This window comes from Scyliorhinus torazame, chromosome 15 (genome assembly GCF_047496885.1).
Source record: "Scyliorhinus torazame isolate Kashiwa2021f chromosome 15, sScyTor2.1, whole genome shotgun sequence".
In the NCBI taxonomy this organism is placed as follows: Eukaryota; Metazoa; Chordata; class Chondrichthyes; order Carcharhiniformes; family Scyliorhinidae; genus Scyliorhinus; species Scyliorhinus torazame.
In genome coordinates this window covers 145531602-145557668 of record NC_092721.1, presented here as the reverse complement: position 1 = coordinate 145557668, position 26067 = coordinate 145531602, and the positions used below count along the sequence as shown (strand labels likewise).

General features: G+C 45.1%; 1 protein-coding gene across 2 annotated transcripts in view; it reads right to left on the bottom strand.

Moving 5' to 3' along the window:
* Positions 1-5441: 5441 nt before the first annotated feature.
* The window catches only part of tnfrsf19 (tumor necrosis factor receptor superfamily, member 19), a 112359-nt gene continuing 91733 nt past the window's right edge, over positions 5442-26067 (bottom strand). For both annotated transcript variants that reach the window (XM_072476860.1, XM_072476862.1), the window contains exons 6-10: positions 17873-18037; positions 16032-16157; positions 11707-11806; positions 7877-8300; positions 5442-6589 (exon numbers count right to left, since the gene is read on the bottom strand). In XM_072476860.1, the coding sequence (XP_072332961.1) occupies positions 6578-6589; positions 7877-8300; positions 11707-11806; positions 16032-16157; positions 17873-18037 (827 nt within the window). In that variant the 3' untranslated portion in view covers positions 5442-6577. The remainder of the gene's footprint in view (positions 6590-7876; positions 8301-11706; positions 11807-16031; positions 16158-17872; positions 18038-26067) is intronic.

The window sequence follows — 26067 nt, the reverse complement described above, 5'->3', positions numbered from 1 at the left end:
CAACACTAAGGGCAGTTTTGGACACTAAGGGCAATTTAGCATGGCCAACCCACCTAACCTGCACATCTTTGGACTGTGGAAGGAAACCGGAACACCCGGAGGAAACCCACGGACACACGGGGAGAACGTGCAGACTCCGCACAGACAGTGACGCAAGCGGGAATCGAACTTGGGACCCTGGAGCGGTGAAGCAATTGTGCTAACCACCATGCTGCCCAATTGGGGAGTTTGGGCCGGTATTGGGGTGACCTGACCTGTCCCCTGGACTCCTGTAATAGGGAAACTCCCCGCAGGGACCCGTGCAATTGGGGAAATCCTGTAAAAGGGGGAACCCCCACAGGACCTCTGTAATAGGGGGACGCCCCACAGGGACCCCGTAAGAGGGGACCCCCACAGGAACCCCCTCCACAGACCCCCCCACACATAGGAACCCCCCCCACACACTCGGCCATGGCGGTCGGTATGGGTGCTGACATACGGTGCCGTGTGGTAGTTCGGCTGCCCTCCGGGTTGTGGGGGGGGGGGGGGGGGGGTAGGGTTACGTGTGTGTGTGAGGGGGGGGCAGCATGCGGCACAGAGGTTAGCACTAGGACTACGGTGCTGAGGACCCAGGTTCGAATCCCGGCCCTGAGTCACTGAGTGGAGTTTGCACATTCTTTCCGTGTTTGCGTGGGTTTCACCCCCACAACCCAAAGATGTGCAGGTTTGGTGGATTGGCCACGCTAAATTGCCCCTTAATTGGAAAAAAAAAAATTGGGTACTCTAAATTTATTTTTAAAAGGGTTACGTGTGTGTGGCTCGAGGTTGCATGTTGATTTCCTTCATCTTCTCACTGCTCTGCATGCTGCCATTTGTTGTTATGTGTTCCCGCACAAACCTCTTTAACAAAGTGGTGTCCCTCGCACAAACCTCTTTAACAAAGTGGTGTCCCTCACCAGTCATCCTTAGTTGATACAGGAGTATCACCAGTGGAGTTGGTCACTATGACAATGAGGTGACTTAGTTACTCCTGAATATTTCTCATTCTGGAGAGCACTTTCCTTGTTTGGAGGATAGTTGTTGTCTCCTGGTTTAAACTATGTCAGTTCCACATGAAAGCTGTTTGATTGCTTCCTGATAGTTCAGTTATTAAATAAAGCACCCAGTGTGATAATAATAAAGATATTAGGAATGCACCAGTTTGATTCTTGGATCCCAGTGAATTTGCAGATATTATCCTGGGGTTGACAGTAGAACTCCAATTGATCGCCTTACCTAGGTCCAGGGAGTAAAAATCTGCGAGGGTTAAAATTGCTGAAAAGCATGCATGAAGGTGGTCATGGGTGGCCAGGTAGCACAGTGGTTAGCACTGTTGCTTCACAGCTGCAGGGTCCCAGGTTCGATTCCCGACTTGGATCACTGTCTGTGTGGAGTCTGTACATTCTCCCCATGGCTGCATGGGTTTCCTCCAGGTGCTCCGGTTTCCTCCCATAAGGCCCGAAAGATGGGCTGTTAGGTAATTTGGACATTCTGAATTCTCCCTCTATGTACTCGAACAGGCGCCAGAATGTGGCGACTAGGGGATTTTCACCGCAACTTCATTGCAGTGTTAATGTAAGCCTACTTGTGACAATAAAGATTATTATTATGGTAGCACAGTGTTTAACACTGTTGCTTCACAACGCTAGTGTCCCAGGTTCGATTCCCGGCTTGGGTCACTGTGTGCGGAGTCTGCATGTTCTCCCCGTGTCTGCATGGGTTTCCTCCCGGTTCTCCTGTTTCCTCCCATAAGTCCTGAAAGACGTGCTGTTAGGTAATTTGGACATTCTGAATTATCCCTCCGTGTACCCGAACAGGCACCGGAATGTGGTGACTAGGGCTTTTCACAGTAACTTCATGTAATATAAGCCTACTTGTGACATTAAAGATTATTATTATTATGCCAGGAGTGGGCTCTGTTGATTCCCATTATAATCTCAGTGCCATGGTTCACGTAGGCACATACCGAAGGCAGCATGGTGGCTCAGTGGTTTGCACTGCTGTCTCATGGCGCCGGTTTCCACTCCCGCCCCAGGTCACTGTCCATGTGGAGTTTGCACATTCTCCCCATGACTGCGTGGATCTCACCCCCACAAAATGCGCAGGGTGTGCCACGCTAAATTGCCCCTGAATTGGAAAAAAATACCGTACCGTGTCAAGCTACCAGACAAAACAACTGTGCTGCTGTAAATAATAAGGTTGCACTTTCACAACAGGGGTGAGTATAGGGCTGGGGCTGGATAACAGCAAAAGAAATCTGATTGACTTCTACTTACTCCTTCCTTTTTAGGAATGTTATTGTTCTTTTCAAAGACATATTTAAGTTGATTAGAAAGATTTTGAGGACATTTTTCAATAACTTTTAAATGACTTTATATAGCACGAGTATTATTTATTTTCTTTAAAATAAATTTAAAGTACCCAATTGTTTTTTTTTCAATTAAGGGACAATTTAACGTGACCAATTCACCTACCCTGTACATCTTTTGGGTTGTGAGATTCCACAGTCACCCAAGCTGGGAATCGAAGCTGGGGCCCTGGAGCCGTGGAGCAACTGTGCTAACCACTGTGCTATCTTGCTGCCCCTGTGCTACCGTGCTGCCCTTTGGGGGATTTATTGGAATGGGGTCATGCAAGGATAGATGGGGGCGAGTGGGGGAATACCATGGCATGAACAGAATGAGGAATTAAGGTACATGGATGGGCATGGAGAGTCTGTGGGGGGTGAGGGGTGTGAGGCCCTAAGGATCTTTGTTTTGTTTATAACTGGGAAGATGCCCCACAACAACGAGGTGTGCCTTTTAAACAGTCCTGTGCCAGGCGGCCCGACTACAGCACACACACTGCAACCCCCCCACAATGACAATCCTGTCCTTACGGGCATCTTATTCTGAAGCGGGTGAGCCAAGCTGGGAAGTTTGCCTGCTCCCACTACGCATCTTGAGTATGAAAGTCCAACCCATAATCACTAAAATTCAGACTTATCACTCTAACATTGAACAGGGAACGGAAACTGGTTTCAAATGCTAAGCATTGGTGAACTTTCAGATTTCACATTCTGGATCACACAGGCTGTAGATAGTATCAGTATTCATTTGGAGTTTTTCTTCAATAATTTGACAACTGTGCATATTGCAACCATTTACACAAGTTACTGAGTGACTATCTGGCATGTAGGAGTGCTCAGTTAAAACATAAAGGTTTATATAGCTTTTGTTATTCTTCGAAACATTTTCTAGTGAGATGGTTCATGCCACGATACAGCACATAGTGGAATCCGAAATACATTTGGCCACTTTCCACCATTTTGTACTTTGCAGCTAATTCTGTTGCATTATTTCATAAACTGTAGAACTGCTGGATGATGCTTTCTCCTCCCCCACCCCCTCATTCATTCTGGAAAAATGTGATTCAGACGAGCAGTACATTTTTCTGACACTGATAAATTTCCTAGCTGTGGAAGAAAATGCAGTTCACTGATCCTTTGCCAATAATTATCTAAAGGAAAGCTTTGAAGCAGCAGTGTGTACATATTTACCAAATCTGCCGAGTTGCAAGCTATACCCAGCAGCTGGGAACTATCAGTTAGCCGCAACAATCTACAGCCTTCATGAGGATTCAAAACATAGGTTCTCCTTATCTCCCCTCAGCAAGGTATTCCCACCTGACAGAACAGGTATCTGCTTCAAAGACTCTGCTACTCCCTTTCCATAACTAACTTTAAATTGTCTCCTCATTGACTACAACCATTGACTGTTGGTTTTATGTGTGTGGCCATTCACCATGACTGAGACGGGACAGTGAATGGCCAGTTCCCCCTTCAGCAGCCCCCCCCCCCCCTCATTACCCCCCTTCAGTCCACCAACTCATTTCCCCCTGTTCAGGCCAACCTGGTGGTTAGCAGTCTGAGGGGTGGCAAGTGTGTGAGTACCCTCCCTACAATTGCCTCCAGGGTGGAGAGGTGGGGGTGGGGGGTTCTTCCTTAACCCGTTTTTCAATACTTGCACCAAATCATACTCCTGTCTGGTGGGGGGAGGGGAGCAACACAGTTGAATTGGGCTTCCATCCCAATGATAGCATTGAAATGAATGCTGATGAATACATTGCACGTTCCCGCCAGCGCGGGGCGTTCTAGCCGGCGGGGTAGGCCGGGAGACTTAGGATGGGCTTGGCCTCCAGCACAAATCTCAATTTTGGCCTGACGCAGAATATAGTGGCCCATTGTGAATCCTGCAGTTAGTCGGTGGCCCTGGAGAACCCTGGTCATTCTCTCTCTTCAGTTCTGATGAAGAGTCTAAGGACTCGAAATGTTAACTCTGCCTCTCTCCTAATAGATGCTAGCAGACCTGCTAGGTTTTTCCAGCATCCTCTGTTCTTGTTTCAGATTCCAGCATCCGCAGCATTTTGCTTATTACTAAGTCATTTTGGCTCAGTGATAGTTCTCTTGCCTCTAGAATTGAAAAGGATATGGGTTTAAATGCATTCTGAGGCTTGAGCACATAATGCCGGCAGACTTTTCAGTGCAGTGCCAAGGGAGTGCTGCACTGTTTGAAGTACCATCTCTGACAAGGTGTGAAATCCTAGGCTTTATCTGACTCTTTTTGATCTAAAGGATACCATGGGAAGAAGAGCAAGAGAATTCTTTGACTTAATATTTATACCTCTGCCAAAACAGATAGAACTGGTCATTTAACTCCTTCCTGAAATTTGCAGTGTTCAAACTGGCTGCTGCATTTGCCTCCTCAGCAACAGCAACTGGTGGCACAGTGGTTAGTACTGCTGCATCACAGCGCCAAGGACCCAGGTTCAATTCTAGCCTTGGGTGACTCTCTGTGTGGAGTTTGCACGTTCTCCCCATGTCTGTGTTGGGTTTTCTCCAGTTTCCTCTCACAATCCAAAGATGTTTTGGAGGTTAGGTGGATTGGCCATGATAAATTGCCCCTTAATCCCAAGATGTGCAGGGTAGGCTTGCAGGTAGGTGGGCTTGCAGGATAGTGCGGGCCTAGGTAGGTGCTCTTTCAGTCGGTCGGTGCAGACTCAATGGGCTGGATGGCTTCCTTGCGCACTGTAGGGATTCTATGATTCAAAATATTCATCAGTGATACAGCGTTTTCTGATCTCCTTTGACTGTGAAAGACGATATAAAAATGCTAGTTCTTTCTTTCCCCACTGTTTATCTCTGTTGGAATTCTAACTTTAAGATTGCATATCCAAAGCGTCTGATTGCATCCTAAATGCTCCAGTTACCTCAGCCCACATTTTTCCACAAATTCATTTGGCGCCATTGCTGACAGAATGTTCCACCAGACGGAGACAGTGAGTGGTCATTTGGGATAAATATAAATCCAAGCTGCTTATATCGAGATAACAGTGCCGTTATTCAGGGAACATTGTCACTTTAATGATGCACAAGAAAGACAAAATTGTAGTATGTGATTTCCTGTAGTTTATTGTGTTTATAGCCATTAGTTAAAGAAGGATATCTTGCAATCTACTCTACTGAGATGTACTGTTAACCAACTTTTTTAATAAATTGTAAATGAGCACCGAAGCTCAACCTTTATTATCAATAAACAATGTCGTAATCTCTCAAATGATATGACCCAACTGAAAGTTATCAAACCCTTTGACGAGAATTGGAACATTGTATGATGAGCAAACATATCTTCTGGCCACTCATAGCATGCACTAACATGTAAAAACGGAAGTCATACAATTCCACCTCCAAATTGTTCCAATATTTAGTGCACTACCAGCTAGACCAATCTCGCTTCCCTCAGTAAAGAGAATGATTAATGCATCGGTAATAGTAACAATTTTTTGTTGACACACTGAAGTAGTACAATAGTAGAGGTGGAACACAATGTAAATGGCTACCGTCTTCATTTATAATTATTAATACTTTAAAAAATTCATTCTCTGCAATGTACAGTGGCAATTTTCTAAAAAAAAACACATTAAAGTGTATAACTGCGTTTTCTAAAGCTTTAATAACAAAGATTTATAGTTGGATACCTAATGAATTAAAATCATTTCTGTGGAATACCACCTCCCACAATCTTCCTCAGGCAGTGTCTATGGCTACAGTTGTTAATGCTTCAATTTCACATGTAAGAGCCAACCACAACGAGAGCTTTTATCGCACTGGTTGCTATCTGAACCATGGATCTCTGTCATCCTTTATCTTCAGAAACCCTTTAGCAGTTTGAGCATAATGACGTTTTGACAGAGTTCTTCATTGCCACCTTTCCAGTAGTAAACATTCCTCCCAAGTTCTTTAAACAAGGTGCCAAATATTTCATACAAAAAAAGCAAATAGTAAATCACAAGTGGTAGAAATAGACTGCTGCTTAAAATGAAGCATAGATTCACTTGGATGTGGTTCCTGTCTGCGATGAATGCAGACCAATTGATGTAGCACACAATTTGCCATAGTTCATCTGGGAAAACTGTAAGATTCTGAAATGTCAGGCCTCAGCAGGATGTGCCTTTAGCTTGTCGGGAGTCAACAGAGAAGGACAAAAACAGAGACATTCCTCTGGCACCATCAAGATATGTTCTAGGCAAAATTCTGGAAACAGAAAATTACAGTCAATACAAAGGATCAAACCAAAAATGGATTTCACTGACTCTTTTAGCACAACAATCAAACCAGTAAAAAAGTCCTTATTTATTCCAACACCAGTACCCGCATGTTTAATCTGACATTATTGGACAGAAATACCTTTTTGATATGCCAGCAATTAAAAAGGAACACATTTATCACTTTTAAAGCGTCCACAACCATGCTACCCTATAGTAATCATTTCTATTGGCAAGTCACTCTAAGTTCTTACACATCTGTGGTTACAAACTTCAACCTTCTAGGTAGGGTGTGGTGGGCTAACTTCAGGATTGTGAATGAACTTTGGTGAAAATCTGAACATAGCTATTCAGTTATTTTGAATTTGAACTGTCTGTAATTGGCAAAGCACTAGCAAATTGATAGAATGGTTACAGCACAGAGGCCACTCGACACGTCGTGTCTGTGCTGGTTCTCTGCAGGAGCAATTCACTCAATGCCATCTGGTGAACCTCCTCCAAACTGCCTCCAATGCAACTACATCCCTCCTCCAATAAGGGGACCAAAGCTGTACACAGTATTCCAGGTGCGGTCTCACCAATATCTTGCATAGTTGCAGCAACACTTCCCTACTTTTATACTCTATTCATTTAGCTATAAGTGGCAAAATTCAATTTCCCTTCCTTATTGCCTGCTGTACCTGCATACTAGTTTTCTGCGATTTTGCACGAGGCCACCCAGATCTCTCTGCACCAAAGCACTCCGAAGTTTATCTCCATTTAGATAATAGGTTGCCGTTCTATTTTTCAGACCAAATGAATAACCTCACATTTATCCACGATAAACACCAGCTGCCAAATTTTGGCTCACTTACCTAGCCTACCTTTATGCATTTGTAAGTTTTCTAGTTCCTCATTGCAACTTACAATCCGACCTATTTTCATGTCATTGCAAATTTGGCTATAGTACCTTCCATCCCTGCATCCGTCATAATATATATTGTCAATAGATCGGGCCCAAGGACCAAATCCTGTGGCACCCCACTAGTTACTTCTTGCCAAACAGATAAAGATCCATTTATCCCGACTGTCTGCCTTCTGTCGGTTAGCCTGTCTTCTATCCAAGCTAACAAATTAACCGTAACCCCATGTGATCTTACCTTTTGTGCGGCAATGCCGTCCTACACCCTCAATGAAAATCAAGCCCTTGATGTCTATCAGTATTAGTTAACAGGGTGAGGTCTAAGATTCCAGTGAAATAGTACAGATAAAGGAGTGTTTGAGTGTTATGCCTTACCCCAGCATCTTCAATTGAAACTTGCTCAGCCCTTTTCTCCATTTGGTGCTGATCTTGGCCTCCATTGTTTAATGATGGAAGATGTCCTAGGTCTACTGCATCCTCTTGCTTTTCGAATGCTACTGTAGCTCCAACAACCTCCACCGAAAGAGATTGCGGACAAACAGATTCAGGTTGATCCTCCTGCCTTGGGCATGTATTATCTGCAGGTGGGATTATTGGGGTTTCCGACTGTGGGCTAAAGGCAGTATCGTCCTCTGGGGAAGCCTCAGTGTTTGATGGATTAAGCGATTCACAAAAAGAGCCAACATCACTGCAGGCAGAGTCTCCCATTAGAGGCCAGACTTCTGAGGCATCTCCACCAAAAGAGGGTGTAAATACATCGCGGAGAGAAGGCAGCATTTCTCCACAACATTCCATGTTCCTGTGTGTGACAGAAAGTGTATTCGAGTTAACATACAGAATGATAAATGCTAATGGTATGCTGCTGAACTCGTGTTATACAGTGTGGTTGCAATCAATGACTCCATGGTACCATATGAGAGTATTCCAATATTTATGCTATAATGTCACAAGTGTCTGTGAGATGAAGGTATTACACAAAGATGTAACTGGCTACAAGTCGGCAATTTCATGAACCATGCATCATTTATAAAAAGAACTCCAGGGTGTCAATGACTTTGGAGTTGCATCAATTGTCATGAGATGTTAATATTGAGTTTGGGGTATCTTGTTGGCGGATGTTTATTCATCAGGTACAATAGAATCAAAGTTACAATGTCTAAAACCACTTATGAAATTTCTACCTGTTTGCTCAGTGAAATATCAGGTATTCTGGTGGGCCAGTGAACTGTCCTTTCAGCTATGGGACAGAAGTTCAAATCCAGCCCAGTTTGATAGATGATACTATCGGTGGGTGAAGTTGTTCTGCAGGTGTAGTGCAAAATGGGAGATAGGGATCCAGCAGCCCACAATATAGTCCACCTGATATTTTTTAGATTAACAAACAGGCACGTTGGACAACCTGATTCATTATCCCCATTTTGCATGAGCGATGAAGATTAATTTAATCTCCTCAGACTTCTAAATTAAAAGAGATTTACCAGCCACAATCCAGGAACAGGATAGAACGAGGACTATTAAAGGAATGGTTCTGAAGACGAGTCACAGGGACTTGTAAGGTTAATCCTTGTTTCTCTCTCCATAGATACTGCCAGCCCTGCTGAATATTTTTAGAATTTTCTGTTTTGATTATCTATTAAGATGGCTGATGTGTCAAGTTGAGTACCACGTAAGGAGCTTCTATGGCATGCTTTTCAAAATATAGGATCAAGCAGTGTAAAAATGCACTTTCAGAGAATCCATTAGTGAACACAAAAGGTATTCATTAATAAGAATTGTTCAGCAGTCACATGGCTGCAGCAAGCACCCAAAATGTCTCTTTGCCTAAGAGGACTCCACCCCCTGAGGTGATTGCCCACTCTGAGTCTCCATTGGTCCCCCAGGCCAGGTGACCCATCTCTGCTTAGGGGCCTGGTTTAGCTCAGTTGGCAGGACAGCTGATTTGTGATGCAGAGCGAGGCCAACAGCGTGGGTTCAATCCCCAAACCACCTGAGGTTATTCATGAAGGCCCCCCTTTTCAACCTTGTCCCTTGCCTGAGGTGTGGTGATCCTCAGGTTAAATCACCACCTTCAAAGGGGAAAGCAGCCTATGGTCATCTGGGACAATGGCAACTTTACTTTTACTTAGTCTGCTGTGTTACCCTTAAAGGGACAATCATCACATTTCTCCCCCTTTAACTCTTTTATACAATCTTCAATAACCAATTCATCCATCCTAAATATTAACTAACATGAGTTGTACAATTAGAAGTCGAGTGTTTGAAGGGGTTTCTTTTAGAGCAGCGTAATTCTATTGTCTGAGATGCTTCCACAGGATTGACATTAACAGGAACCGCAATAACAGCATCGGAGATTCATCACTATTTTCTTCCATGGAGACATCAGTGATGTCTACAACAGGTCGATCAGGTATTTTGGTGCTTAAGGATTCAAAATCATTTCTTGATGGCAACCCTGACTGTGGAGCATCTCTCTACTCCTCAAGAGATGTTTACTAACGATCCATCCCTCCATGTCTACTCGGTACGATAAGGGTTCGGTCTCAAGAGACAATAATTCCAGGGATCCAACTTGATCCACTAATGAAGTTTCATATTATATAATTAATATGTTTTTTTAACGTTACAGTGTTCATTGATAAGATCTTGAGGCTTGGGTATTTCAATCTTCTTCGGCGATCACTCGCTAACGAGTATGATTGTCCACCTAAGAAACTCCATGTTACTGGTCATGGGTTCCATGGGTCCTTTCATGGTGATGAGCCTGATCCTAGAGCCGCATCTTCGACTGCACACTAGGCAGGTGTTTCCTGGAGGTGTGATTGGCTCTTGGATTCTAGATCGCTGGTATTTCTTTCTCAAGACTCCTTATCCGGGCCTCCTCTTGCCGCCAGATGCCCTCGAAGAATTCTGTCTCTTCAATCAGAAGGTTTCTCCAAGTAGGTCTCTTCTCAGAAAGAGTCTCCCAGGTGTTGATGACTATGTTGCATTTCTTGAGGTAAGCCTGCAGGGTGTCATGAAGCACTTCTCTTGTCCTTCTCTTGTTCAGAAGCCTTCCTTGAACTGGGCAAAGAAGATTTGCTTTGGCAGTCAGGACTCTGACATTCTCAGTACATGGACAGCCCAGCGAAATTGGTTTCATGGCCTTGATGCTAGTGCTCTTGGCACCTTCAAAGACTCTGTTAATACACCTGTCTTCCCATCTGATGCGGCAAATCTGTCCCAGACAGCATTGATGGTACCTTTCCAGGGCCATTGAGGTGGCGTCTCAATGTATTCCAAGTTTCTGAGCGGTATAGAAGAGTTGGGAGGATGACCGCCTTGTACTTGAGGATCTTGGTGCCAGAACGGTTAATCCAAGACTCTCATCCTTAGGGGTCTGGAGGAGGCGCTCGTGGATTGGATACGATTTTGGATCTCTGCATCAAAATGTCAGCCTTAGAGGAGAGGTGGCTCCCAGGTATAGATAATGTTCCACGTTTGGTAGGGTTTCTCCATTGACCTTGATGGAGGGAAAGACCATGGGCGGGATTCTCCGTCGGCCAATGGCGGAATAGCAAAACGTGATTGGGCGGAAAATTGTTCTGACGCTGAAATCGCGGCGGGCGCCAATTTCACGACCAATTGCAATTCTCTGTTGCCTCGATAGCGCATCAATGCATTACAGAATGCACGTACAGTAAACACAATTTGCATATCATTAGTGGGCCCGACTCGCTATTCTCCGGTGCCTCCGCGTTTCTCCACCTCCGATGGGTCGAATTCCTGGTGACGAGTTTCATTTGTGCTTTTAAAAATCATGAAACCAGTGTTGTGGCTGCTGGGGGAGAGAGGTGGTACGGAAAGTGTCCAACATCACCCAAGTTTGCTGACAGTTGTGCCAATGGCTGGGAGGTGGTTTCTGCCAGGGCCGGGGGGGGGGGGGGGGGGGGGGGGGGGGAGTAGCGGGGGGTGGCCAGTGGGGTCAAGGTGGACGGGCAGAGAGCACCATTGCCGCGGCCTGCTAGGCAGCCATGCACCCCGCTAAACTGACTGGCCTGTAGTTGCTGGGCTTATCTTTCCAGCCTTTTTTGAACAAAGGTATAACATTTGCAATTCGCCATTCTTCTGGCACCACTCCTGTGTCTAAGGAAGACTGGAAAATTACAGCTGGTGCCTCCGCAATTTCCATTCGCACTTCCCTCAGTGTCCTTAGATGCATCTCATACCTTTTATTGATCTCAGATCCAGATGGGTAGAAGCTCTCACTACTGTACTCCAGGCTGCAAGTATCATCGAAGCAACATGACGGGACCAGGTGAACAGGCCCTAAGGGAAAGAAAATACCATCGCTGCAGTTATTAAACACAGAGGGAATGGACAATTTTAGATGGATGGAGATAACGATTATCCTTAATTAGAGAAGCCAAGCCTATATTTTCCATTTTTACTTTCAAATTTTTACTAAATGTTTTGAGTGTAAAGGGTGTGAAGTCTGAGCTAAAATTAATTATTTTATTCTTACAATTGCTGCCACTTGTCACTTTATACACAGAGCTGAGTTCCGCTCTTAGGGGTGACAGATTTACGAACAGCAGCCAGCTACTCGCTGACACCACCCACCTTTTTGCTTGGTGGGGGGAGGGAATGCACTGACCGGTGAAGGGCTAGCAGCCGCGCCACACAAAACTCCCGGCCCCCGCGAGAAAATCGACCGGAGAATTGCCTGGTCCATGGCCGTGCATGCGCACAGCAGCGGCCTGCAGTGGTTACGCCGTTCAACATGGTGGCGGCCGTGCACGGACCCGATCTGCCAGATAGTGCCCCCTTGGACACCCCATCGCCACTCCCTGTCCATCCCCTACCAGTCCCCCCAGCCCTCGCCGAAGCTCCCTCGGCCAGCAGCACGGCTCCCGCCTGACTGTTGGTGGCGCTGGACACAGTCTGCAGCCGCCACGCCGGGTTCCCGACCGTTGAGATAAGTCAACTGTGCGGTCAGGAACTCGTCCCATCAGGGGTGGAGCATCAGGGGAGTGCCTTCAGGTGACGTCCTGAGGCCACCCCAACAGCATGTGGCGCGCTCCTCGATTATGCTGTTTTGGAGGGGGCGGACCATGCGAAAACAGGTGCCGCCCCCGATTCCAGCGTAAAAAGGGAATCTCCGCCCGATCGCCGGGAATGGAGAATCCCAGGCCGGGTATTTGTCCAAAATTAAATGTATACTACTTTTCATTTTAACTGGATCAAACAATGATCCTATTTGTCATATGAACTTGGATGAGTGCAGCTCCCACAACAGTCAAGAACCATCATCTAAAAATCCCCTCCAAGCCACACATCATCCTGACCTGGCACTGTATCACCGTTCCTTCCTAAAGAATTGTGGGTGTACCTACACCAGATGGGACTGCCACAGGTCAAGAAGGCGGCTCACCATCACCTTCTGAAAGGCAATTAGGAATCAACAAATCTTGGTAGCAAAATTCACATTCCATGAAATAATTAAAGAAACGAAGGACATCTTGATCGAAAAGGACAAGCACACTTAACCATGCCATCTGGCAAGTGGAGAGTATTCCATTACACTCCTGACTTGTGCCTTGCAAATGGTGGACAGGCTTTGGGGAATCAGGAGATGAGTTACTTCCTGCAGAATTTGCAGCATCTAAAACAATATTTATATGGCTGGCCCAGTTCAGTTTCAGTAAATGGCTGGCCCCAGTTCAGTTTCCGCTCAATGGTGATCCCCATGATGTTGAGATCACCCTGCACATGGATACTACACCATGGAGGTTGTTCACTGCTTGTCCAAAATATGGTTCTGTTGCAGGACTAGTGCAGGGATCAAGATATCAATGGCCCAGATCTTCTGCAGAGCGGCAATATCGTTGGATTGCTGCTCGGCTCAAACTTTTCAACACCTCGATGCGACTCATCTCTTGCCAGGTCCTCCGAGTCAAGCTTTCCTAGAAACGGTGAGTGCAGTGTCACCAGGAGAACTGCACTAGATTGCAGTAGAGTCGCGGGTAGATAGGACATGCCCATTTTGCAGCACTAGCTGTTGTATGGTAAGTTTAAAGCTCCAGCTGAATGTTAGTGGATGAGAGAATGAGGAGGTTGGTAGGGTGGGTGAGATAAGTGGGTAGTGTGGGAGGTGGTTGGGGTGACAGGGTGGTAGGTGGGTGGGATGGTTGGGATGTTAGGTGGGTGGGTGGTAGGTGGATAGAGTTGTTAGTGGGTGGATTGGCAGCTGGGTGGGGTGATAGATGGGTGAAGTGGCAGGTAGATAGAGTGGCACGTGGGTCGGTGGCCAGTATGTAGAATTACAGGTGGGTGGGGTGGCAGATGGGTGGGGTGGCACATGGGTCGAGGAATGTAGCCTGGTTGGGAGGAGTTACTGGCCAGAGTTGAAGTCAGGTGTAATATGGTGTTCGAGCTGTCAGTGGGGTCGCCGGGGGGGTTTCAGGTGTAGTCGGGTGGTCAGGTTCTGTGGGCAGTGGGTCAATGGGGTAGTCACATGGTTGGGAGGCTTGTCTGGGGAATGACCAGAGGAGTAGTCTTTAGTTAGGGGAGGAGTCAGTGGTCAGAGAAGTAGTCGGATGTTTGAGGAGTAGTCGGAGGTTTGAGGGAGGACTTGGAACTGAGGGGAGTAGTCCACAGTTTGTAAAATAGACTGAGGTTAGGGGAGTACTCGGAGGTTTGAGGAGGAGTCGGACGTTAGGGGAGTAGTTGGAGGTAAGGGGAGGAGTCAGAGGTTAGGGGAGGAGTCAGAGGTTAGCGGAGGAGTCAGAGGTTAGGGGAGGAGTCAGAGGTTAAGGGGGTAGTCAGAAGTTTGAGGAGTAGTCAGAGGTTAGAGGAGGAGTCAGAGGTTAGAGGAGTCGTCAGAGGTTAAGGGAGTAGTCAGAGGTTTGAGGAGTAGTCAGAGGTTTAAGGGAGGAGTTGGGGGCTCAGTTCTGAAGGTACCCAGTATCCATAAACTACGCTTTTCCTGGGTAATTATTTAGTTCAGTACATCGGATTGCTCCAAAGACCTGCACTCCAACTGAGTGATAGAAACAGTCAAAGAGTTCAACCTCCCCAGGTAGTTCCCATGGAAGTAAATATGTCATCACTTCCTCAGGTCCCAGCGCACATCTTGACTTGTATGTCTGGTCTGCGACAATCCAAGATCTGGATCTTTATTCTGCTCCCTCTGTGTCCATTTGTCCTATGCTGCCAGTCCCCGTAAGGGATTATAATTTCAGACTCTGGGAATTTCTAAAGATATGTTGTCACATTTGGGTCAACACTGTAGTGAGCTACATTTTTAAAAGATAAATAAAAAATCTTGGCAAATCCTATGGTTAATATTCCAACAATTCCTTCCGTTATAAAAAGATCTTTGTTTGATCTCAGTAACAACGCACAGTTGTTTTAAGGACAGTTATTATTACAGTTTTAGTCTCATGCTGAGAAACCAGTAACTCTTTTGACAGTGGGAAGTTTCAAGATAGCCTCATCAGGAGAAATATACATACCCGGTTAAAATATCAGCCTGTTAATTAAATTATTAATTAATAAACTGTACCATATTAAGATCTGAATCATCTTTAAACAACTGATCCAGATAAATTGATATTCAAGCATAGTGTTCCTATTGAATCCCTCTTTGTTGTTTTCTCGCTCTCCTTCAGTTCTTTTGTATTATGATCAAAAGGGCCAAGCAGATGGCCTACTCCCAGGACCCTGTGAAAGCCGCTTTGTAATTATTTCCTTGGAGGCACAAGAGCCTGTCTGGATGATTCAATTCCCAATTTTTCCTCCTGCCCTGAGAAAGCAGTTTCAAGTCCCTTGGTTGGCATCTTCCCAACATCGCAGCTGAGGTCAGGAACTTCCTACTGGGGAACTATCCAAAGATACCCAGAATCTCCCGAAGATTACTCGCTGCTGTCAATACTTGTCTGGGCAGAACAATAAAATACACAGAGACGTCTGCTGAGAAATCATTTTAACTGCTGCAAATGCTACTCTGTGAACAGCTACCGTAAAGAGGGAGAGAAGGCAGGCAGCGATAGGTTCCACCTCCAATTCGAAGAAGAAACATTGGCAGACTCCCTGCAGTAACTTGATCAGACCAACAAGGCCACAAAATTGAGCTGGCCTGGTTCAAGTGACAAATAAGATAAACTGTTTATCCGATTACTGCTAAAAATGGCATGCATTTAATTGTGGATGAACAGCAAGGATCTTGTCAAGGGCATCAAGTCAGTGGATTGTGGAATTATTTAAATGTGCTTATATATCATGGAAAAATAAACAACTGCTGTATTTCTTTCATCGACTGGAAATGTTTTATGCTCCTGTTAACAATGCACAGAAACACAATGAAAATTGCAATTTTTGCAGTGCCACTATCTACACAATCATCGCGTGTTGCACATAAAAAGTGATTGTGTACTGTCTTAAACACTTATGGGATGTACTCAGGCGAAACCACATCATCCAACTACAATGGGAGCGTCGACAAGTCTTCTCTAATAAAGCAGTCCTCTGAGGATTCTTTCTTCATACCTACCGCAAGTCTGTGCTGGACCTTGTTGACAGTGTGTGCAGGTCCTGTGTGGACTCAGATTAATCCTCTGCCTGTCAAAAGATGACAGTTCCGCCCCATTTAACTGAGTATCCTGTAGTCTCATTGACCCTTTGAAGAGGGAAAAGAGAGGAACAATAAAAGATGCATGGTGAGTATGACAGACTTTAATAATTCCCACAAACTGTTTTGTACATTGTGTGGTCTTTGATTTATTGACTGTGACCACTATATTTTTTCAAATACTCAACTTTTCTCAGGTCAGAGCAACAGAGGCAGTCTTTATGAGAAAAAGTTATTCTGACTACAGACCCACAAACGCAAAGGTTGTTTTAGCCTTTCATTTAAAACACAATATAGCAGTAGCATGTAGCATGCCAGTTGTTACCAATTTTTCTAGAAAGCCTGAACACTAAAGGACACCAGAAGAAAATGAGACTTGTTGGGTTTTATATGCTTCCAATACGCACTGCAATGCTATAATAAATATTCGTATCACTGAAAAATCAGGACATTTTGTAACGGACATGACAAAGAACATTCTAGACAGTTGTGCTCATCCAAACCAGTTGTGCATTTTGAACTAGGACAATACGCAGCCAGGGTTCTGAATCGTTTTGTTCAGTTTCCTTCATCTTTGGATAATCTAAGAAGGCAGCGTGAGCCATAACTTCGTTCTTCTCAAACCAGTTGCTCCAAATCAAACCGTAAGCATTTTTTCATGTAGATGGCTAAAAATAGTTAAATGAACACACCCAATTCCACAACCAACCTGCATCTTTTAATGAATTTAAAAGTCAGTCCTCATTTTAAATGAAAGGAGTTAATGAATTATTGCAGTCCTTCCTGCACACCAATGATGTATTGCACCAGACTACTGCACATCGTTGATCTGACAGGGTTGGTCACTTCATTAATATTTTTGTTCAGCCGTGAAGACGATTTTAACGTAATATAATTGAAAATATTCCTTCTTCACTTTTTTTAAGTTTAGGAGTCTTAGCCATGCCTGGACCCAATCAATGTGTTAGACAGGTCATCTGCCTCCCAGATCAATCAATCTTTAAAATACACAACGTTTGTCTAGGTACAATAAAACTGCTGTCTACGGGTGGTCTGCAGCCTGGCATTTGATGTTAGTGCCAGTTTATGAGGGGGCTTCAAGCCTAATTGCCGATGTTGCTTGTGCAACGGAAAGCTGTCCCATTTTATTGGGAGCAGCATTGTTAACTTGTTTGCTGAAATGAGAGACTGAGAAAAAAATGAGATTTCTATCCTAACACATTTGAACACTGCAGGCCAGTTGTAGTTGTAGCATGTTGAACCTTTGGAGAGCACTTGCTATTGCCTTGTATCTCCAACTATATGTATAGATCGAAAGGTTTCACATTTCCTGAGAAAATGTAACGTCTATTTAGAAGGTGGAAGCTGCTTCCAATCTTTTCCCCTTCACTTCCTGCAGGTGATGACTTTACCAGAATGCAGTACAACTGGCCCTTCACATAACCACCCAAGTCTTGCTGGGGAGTGTTCATGCTCTGTTTGAATAAATTACTGAGTTCAATCCATTCATACATAGGTCCCAGATTGGAGTCACTAGATATCCACCAAAACAGGTACACCCTTTTCCCATCTCTGGCACACAAATGTGTTTTTCTTAATACTAATTTTAGCGTGTTCCTAACCGTATCAGGGAGAGTTCATCACCAACCAGAAATTAAACCCGTGACGTTCTTGGCCTTTACAGCTTTACCTCATGCTCGGAAATGCATTCATCTATTCAGCCACTTTGGAAAGTCAGAAATATTGTTATAAAATAAACTTACAACTGGGTTTTTTCTCCATAAATTGCTTCTTGCAGTAGATGACGCACAGGATAAGGAGAGCCAGCAAAACCATGGCCAAAGCACTGCATATCACAGCCGCTAATGCAGTGTCACGTGGGCTGGAGGCAGTCGATGGGATCTTCACCAGGTTTACTCTAGTGCTGCCTAAAAACAGGAACAAGTGAAAAGGCATGTTAGGAAAAATAAAAATTACCACAAGATCCCAACACCTTGAATCCCACACTTCAGCCAGAAGTTAGAACCATACCAATTTCTGTTCTTTGCAATGTCCACATTGACACATTTTTAATATTCAGGGCTGACAATGCTTTTAAGTACTTTTCTCATCTATAAATTGGGATGATGCAACAATTTCAAATTTCAAACATTTTGCAGTTTGAACCTTATTATTTTGGTTGAATGGATTTTATGGTCCATACATACATACACACGTGGTAATGTCTCTGCCCCAGCTTCACTGACATAACTGTGACTCCAGGCCAGGGACCCCCATCTCATACCTTGAGGAAGGAATGATCGGCATATCTGGGATGTTTGGCCAGGATACAAACCAATTCAACCTTTCAAGGTGGAACCGTGCTTTGCCTCTATGCCTGAAGTCTCCAACCCATGAGAAACCATTTTTTGGATCACAATACTTTCTTCTTGTTTATAACATAATTAAAGTTTCAACCAATGATTTGCTAGCAATGTGATGGATATACAGACAACAAGGTGAGATTACTCTCAGTGGTATCCAATTGATATAAGTTACATACAAAGTTGCTGGCCCCAACAAAATCAGAGAGTTTAGGATGAAGGAATGGCTCCCTAAAGTTAGCCTTTCACTGTGGCTGACCAAGGGTTTGCTGGTTTCAGTTTTTACACTGCTCATATCAGGACAGTTCCACTCGATGTTGGGCTCTTGCTGTGTACTCCCCTTTGCCAGGTGTAGACATAGCATGTGACCCATGGAAAAGATGGGACTGCATGCTAAAACAAGTCCCTTAATTGCACTCAATTGGCTTCTGTTATCACAACAGGGATTCTTCGCTGGATTCACAAGCTGCTGCAGGGAAAGCCGGGAAGAGGGCTGGATTATGTTGGGAACACTCTGAAACAGAATTCACCAAGTGCTGGGATTGTTTATTCTCTAGTCTGTTGCACTACTTGCATTCCCCTTTCTGCTGAGAGACTCTTCTTGAACAAGTTCTAGTTCCTGCTACAGCCTTTCTAGAGTGCCACACAGGTTAGCATTAGATGGTACTAGCCTGACGCAACCTGCTGAGGTGTGCAGTCACTCTGTAGTATGCTAACTGTACTCAGTTGCATGCCACTATCATTTAAATTAGCAAGCAGTTTGCAGGCTACCTGCATTATTACAAAAGGACGCAGGTTGAACCCGGCCCCCCCAACCCCCAATGCCCTCACCTCCCTCATTGAGAATCTCGACCCTGGATTTACCCGGACTGCTTGGTGTGGTGGCACTGCCAGCCGTGGCTGCCACTCCTAGCTGGCACTGTGTGGGCTACAGAGCTGCTGGCCATCCGACTGATAGGCCGGCAACTCTCTTCGAGAGAGCTTCTCTTCTTGAGAAAAGGGCAGAACTCTCATCTTAAATGTCCTCGGGTTAAATTACGGTGGGACAGCCGCCGGAGTCCCCCAGTCGATGACCTTTTTAGACGGGAGTGGCAGGAAATCGCGGCACTCGGTAAAATCCACCTCATTATCTCATTTATTACTGAAAGCAAGCTGAATTTGGGAAAACATAGCATAACGCTTCATTACTACACTGGAGGGTTGTAGCTGCGAACTTCAGATTCTAATTAGAAACCATTCTGCTGACTACTTTCAGCATTTTCTGTTTTTGTTTATTCTGTTCTCGTGTACATTTTCTTGCTAATTTGATAATCAGGCTGTAGGCAAGAGAAACAGTGCCAAACTCTATTGTTTTTCTGAGGGCAAGGATGCAAATTCATATCAAGCTAGGTTTCAGATACATGCCAAAAACATATGTAAACACCAATGAGTGTCAAAGACAGTATGATTATACTGAAACACAAATTCCTGTACATTGAAATAAAACTACCACTATGTACAAAATTCAAAATCCCATGTACAAAAAACCAAGTGACTTCCAGACTTACAAAAAAAATGTTTGTCATCCACAACAACTGAGATTGATCATACACAAACGTTTAAGCCAACACCCTCTTTGCTTGGAGCCCATTTTCTTTAACTCCAGTGAGGATTAAAAACTAGAATGCTCTAGTACTCCCTACTGTATTCCCTATACACACGACTGTGTGGCAAGATTTAACTCCAACTCAATATATAAGTTTGCGGATGATATGACTGTGGTGGGCCGTATCTCAAACAGTGACTAATCAGACTACAGAAGGGAGATAAATCACTTTGTTGCATGGTGACTTGAAAACAACCTCTCTTTAAATGTCGAAAGATCAAGGAACTGATCATCGACTTCAGGAAACGTAGCACGACCCCCCCCCCCCCCCCCCCCCCCGCCGTCTGCATCAATGGCTCCAAAGTGGAGATGGTTATTAGCTTTAAGTTCCTGGGGGGTCACCATCACCAACAATCTGTCCTGGTCCACTCACATTGATGCAACAGTCAATGTCTCTACTTCCTATGGAAGCTAAAGAAATTCACCATGTCTGCATCAACTTTCACAAACGTCTACAGATGTGCCATAGAGAGCATCCTATCCAGCTACTAGACTCCTCAACCACTCTCCCTCAGACTTATCTGTTCCCTGTAAGAACACTATTTACGATGTTCTATGCTGCTCTTGCTCATGTATTTGCCGTTTGGCACCTTGTTCCGCACTGTAACCAATCACTGTTTGTCGATGCACCATTTGTCAATGTACTCTGTCGATTATTCTTTTTTTTGCCTACTATGTACGTACTGTGTACTTTCCCTTGGTCGCAGAAAATTACTTTTCACTGTACTTCGGTACATGTGACAATTAATCAAATAAAATAAAATAAAATCCACCCTCAGAACTTTGTATTACAGAGACTGACGGACTGGCAAAGGCTGATTTCTTTATTAGTGCCAAAGGCTAATCCGTAATTGGTCTAAATTTGCCAATCAGGGAGCAGTTTTTTTGATTCCTCCAGTATTGCCGATATGAAGGACTGCAAGTGAGCCAAAGGAGAAATTGATTTTGCACATACACAGGCAATGGTGAAAGGAACTTTTAAACACAAGATCCTGGTCCTCTTCCATGGAGCGAATGGGTTTGGTCCATGGTTCATTGTTGGGACATGCACCCTCACCACCACCGAGATCACAACTAATCAACTAATAACTTGTCTCAAATCACTAATTTATCAATAAAAGAGGAACAATAGTTACTAAAGAATGCACAGCAACAGACGATTTGTAACACTATGCTATGATTACCAGTTTAAAGTCACTGTGACATAGTTTAGGAGAAAGGTGTTAATACTAACAGATGTTGACTTTGGTGGATAGTTACAGCGTGATCTCAACTCAGAAATCTGTCATTAGCCTTACAAATGCAGATTGCAACATGGGCCGGAATTCTCTTTTCCCGCTGGCAGCGCACTCCTGGCCCATGGGTTTCCAGGCGGCGTGGGGTGGCTTCAATGGGAAATCCGATTGACAAGCGGCAGGAAGAAAGAATCCCGCTGCCAGTGAATGGTGCACCATCAAGAAACACGTGGTTGGGGGATGGGAGAATCCCGGCTACCCACCTCATTCTATTTGTAATAATTGGAACGGACATTTAATAGAAAAAAATTTAATCAGTGTTTAGTTTTGTTGCTAAGTAAATTCAGTGAAGCCTTTTAACTAATATTGCTTTCCTTTGCATAACTCTTGTAAAGAAAAATAGGGATGACAGGAGACAATTTAAACCCTCGAGCCTGCTATTCAAGGAGATTATGGCTGATCTGTAACTTAGGAGCAGGAGTAGGTCACTTGGCCCTTCAAGCTTACTCCACCAGTCAATAAGATCATGGCCAATCTGGTTGTAACCTCAACTCCACATTCCCCCTTCCCCGCAGTAGCTTTTCAACCCCATGCTTATTAATATATCTACCTCAGCCTTAAATGCTTTCAAAGACTCTGGGGGCGATTCTCTGTGCCCCGCGGCGCGCAACCGTGCCACAACGCCCCGCCGCCGCCGTTTCTCCGGCCCGGATGGGCCGAGCGGCCACGCCGATACAACAGAGTCCCGCCGGCGCCGTTCACCCCTGGTCGATGCCGGCGGGAACTCTGCGGGAACGGTCGGGGGGCAGCCTGTGGGGGGGGGGGGGGGGCTCCTTCACTGCGGGGGGCCTCCGATGGGGTCTGGCCCGCGATCGGGGCCCACGGTCGGCGGGCCGGCCTCTCCCCCCCCTGAACACCGACTCCATCTTGAGTCAGGGCCGGCGCTCTAAAGAAGTCCCCTGCGCATGCGCAGGATGGTGTGGCCCAACTCCGCATGCGCAGGATTGAGCTGGCCCAACTCCGCATGCGCGGGTTGGCGCGGTGCCCATTTGGTGCCGGGAAAGGAGGCTGGAGCGCCGTGAACCGCTCCAGCGCCGTGCTGGCCCCATACGTAACCGGGCCTGGTTCGCGCCGTCGTGAAACATGACGGCGTTCACGAGGCCTCAAACTCTTGGGCCCAATATTGGAGAATTGCCCCCTCTGCTTCCACTGTCTTTTGAGGAAGAAAGTTCCAAAAACCCATGATCCTCTGAGAGAAAACATTTCTCTTAATCTCTGTCTGAATTAAGTGACCCCTTATTTTTAGACAGTGAGCCCAATTTCTCTACTCTTCCACATGGAGAAACATCCTTCCCATATCCACCGTATCAAGACCTCTCAGTATCTTATGGGTGAGATTCTCCGTCCCACAAGCCGGCCAATGAGTTTTCTCATTGTGGGAAGCCCATGCCGTTGGGAAATCCCCGGGCGTGGGTGTGCTCCCGGCGCAACGGAGAATCCAGCCCTGTATGTTTCAATCAACTCACGTCTAAATCTTCTAAACTCCAGTGGTTGCAAGCCTAGCCTGTTCAACCTTCCCTCATCAGGCATTTCTGCTATTCCTGCTATTAATTTAGTAAACCTTCTCTGAACTGCTTCCAAGTCTTTTGCAGCCTCCCTTAAATAAGGAGATCAATGCAGTAAACAGTACTCCAGATGTGGTCTCATCAATGCCCTGTATAACTGCAGTATAACCTCCCTACATTTGTATTCAATTTCCCTCATAGTAAATGATAACATTCAATTAGCTTTCTTAATTACTTGCTGTACTTGCATACAAACCTTTTGTGATTCATGCATTAGAACATTAAAAAAATAATATTCTTCCTGCCAAAATGGACAATTTCACATTTTCCCACATTATACTCCATTTGTCATATTTTTGGATATTCATTTAACCTATCTATATCTCTATGCAGACTCCAAATGTCCTGTTCACCATTTACTATCCTATCTTTGTGATCTGACACTGATTTTAACATTGTGGGCAGAATTTTGTCTTTGGTTAGGGGTCAAATGGGGAGAGGGTCAAAAACCTGCCCTATTTGGAGAACACTCACCTAGCAGTAAGTTTGCCTAAAATGGCCAATTAGGGGCCAGAGGGTTTGGAAGGAGATAAAAGGGTTGCAGATCAGGTAAAAAGAGAGGGAGAGGCTGCCTTCATATTGAAGTGTCATTCTTTAGCTTCTTGCACTACCAAATTTAAAATTGCTCTCAGGAACTGAGCCACCATCATGAAGAATGGATTCCTCCACTGGACGTCTGGGGCCGCACCAGTGTCGAGCAGTCGGGGAGAGCCTCAAAGCTTGCCTAGAGCCCTGGCACTCAGTCTGCTGCTGGGAAGTCACCTCCCGGCAAGAGGCCTGGTCTCCAGTCGCTCAGGGTAGGGGACGGGACCTGCAGCCTATTTGGAAGATCCGGGTCACCCTTTGGTACATAGAACTTGAACTTAATAGGGTTTTAACTAGCTCAATTGGTTACCCCATGCATGGAGGCAGTTTGTCCTGCTAGCCCCAACTCCCTTCCAGAAAAGGGCCCGAGCGCAGGATGGTGTTGGTTTATCATAGAATTTACAGTGCAGAAGGAGGCCATTCGGCCCATTGAGCCTGCACCGGCTCTTGGAAAGAGCACCCTACCCAAGGTCAGCACCTCCACCCTATCCCCAGAACCCAGCAACCCCACACAACACTAAGGGCAATTTTGGACACTAAGGGCAATTTACCATGGCCAATCCACCTAACCTGCACATCTTTGGACTGTGGGAGGAAACCGGAGCACCCGGAGGAAATCCACGCACACACGGGGAGGATGTACAGACTCCGCACAGACAGTGACCCAAGCCGGAATCGAACCTGGGACTCTGGAGCTGTGAAGCAATTGTGCTATCCACAATGCTACCGTGCTAAAAATGTGTGCAGTGTTGTCAAACTGCACACATTTTCACCCTCTTCGATGTTTGCTGTAGGCATGAGAGTGCAGACATTTTTAAAAATTAAAAATTAGCATTGAAAAAAGCTCCTGTGCACACATGGTAAAGTAACTGTGTCATCTCTGCATATCTACAAGGGATAAGTTTAATATTTGGTGTCGAGATGGAGCAACGGTTAAAATTATGGGCTCTAGCACCGTTCCTTTTTTGCCATGAGATCCACTCATGGGATGGATGGATTTCAGGGTTCAACACCTACATGCATGCTAAATAGATGGATAGTTCGAATGTAGCAGCAACCCCCAAGGAGTTGATACTTATACGTTGTCTCAGGGGGGAAGGCCAGCGAATATTTGAGCAACTCACAGAGACACGTCTCCATTTGATATGGTGGCAAGTGCTCGCAAATAATACTTTTGGGGCACAGAAAAGTGTGATGATCAAACAGTATACGGTCGCCAGTGATACGAGTAAGCCTATCATGGCCAGGTACCCTCAGAAATGTGCCCAAATTGTAGAGTTTCTCAGTGATCCACAATTTCATGTCCAGTTCAAAGGAAAAGTCCAACTCATGCTTTAAGTGAAATCATTTTGCAAAGCTGCACATGTTGTCAAAGAAGAATTCAACACATAGGGGAGTTTCTTCCTGAGAGGTAGCTACGGCATGTTTATATCATGTGTGAGGCATATTTAGATGGTAAAGAACAAGGTTATTTTAAGGAATGCTCAGTTGAGACTGCATTTCAGTGTCTCCCCTCATTGATGCTGGTGCGAAAGTAGCTATCTTGAGTGACAAACTCTCCCGCGGTTATTTTTCACAACTTCCTTTCAATCCTGCAACAGACACTCTTCAAGCTCATGATGACTCTTTATTATTCCAGTTTTGGAACCAATCACAATTCCAGTGGAATTGTCACTCTCGTGAGGTTCACGTTCTACATAGCCAAAGGCAGAAACCTTATTGAGGTAAACTGGTTTGATAAGCTTGGCTTCAAACTTGAAGGCCCCCCTGGAGCACACATTCAAAGGACGGATGACAGACTGTACATGCTGCTATCTTTCATAACATTTGAGATGGTTGCTGTTTGCAATTCATGCTGACATGTCACAGGAGCTTACATGACTAGAAGCAGATGGTATCATAGAGTGAATCTATTCATCACCGTGGGTATCTAATCTAGTCATTTGAGCAACTCACAGAGACATGTCTCCATTTGATATGGTGGCAAGTGCTCGCAAATAATACTTTGGGACACAGGAAAGTGTGATCTGCAACCAGTATACGGTTGCCAGTGTTACGAGTAAGCCTATCATGGGGAAGCAAGACTTTGTGTCAACTTTAGGGTGGTCGACAAAGTAATCATTCAGGTATTCACTTCCTATGATCCAAGAACTATAGCATCATTTCATGACTCTAGCCTTCACAAAACTCAATGCAGTGGAGCTATCTTCAGATCCCGCCATTAGAGCAAAACCCTGATATCCTACAGCTTTTGTTATTCCCAAAGGTTTCAGTACCACAGAATGTCCTGTGGACAAAGTTCAGCATCTAGCACATTCCAGATCTATTTCTTCAGTTTTGTCAGACACTGAGGGGACGCTCAGCTTACTTGAAAACGTTGTTGTTCATGGAAAGGACAGGGCAGAACAAAATCAGTGGTGCTCACTCGAATCGTACAACACAGTTTGACATTCAACAAGGACAAATGCAAATTTGCTGCATCCGAGTTTGACTTTTGATGATACA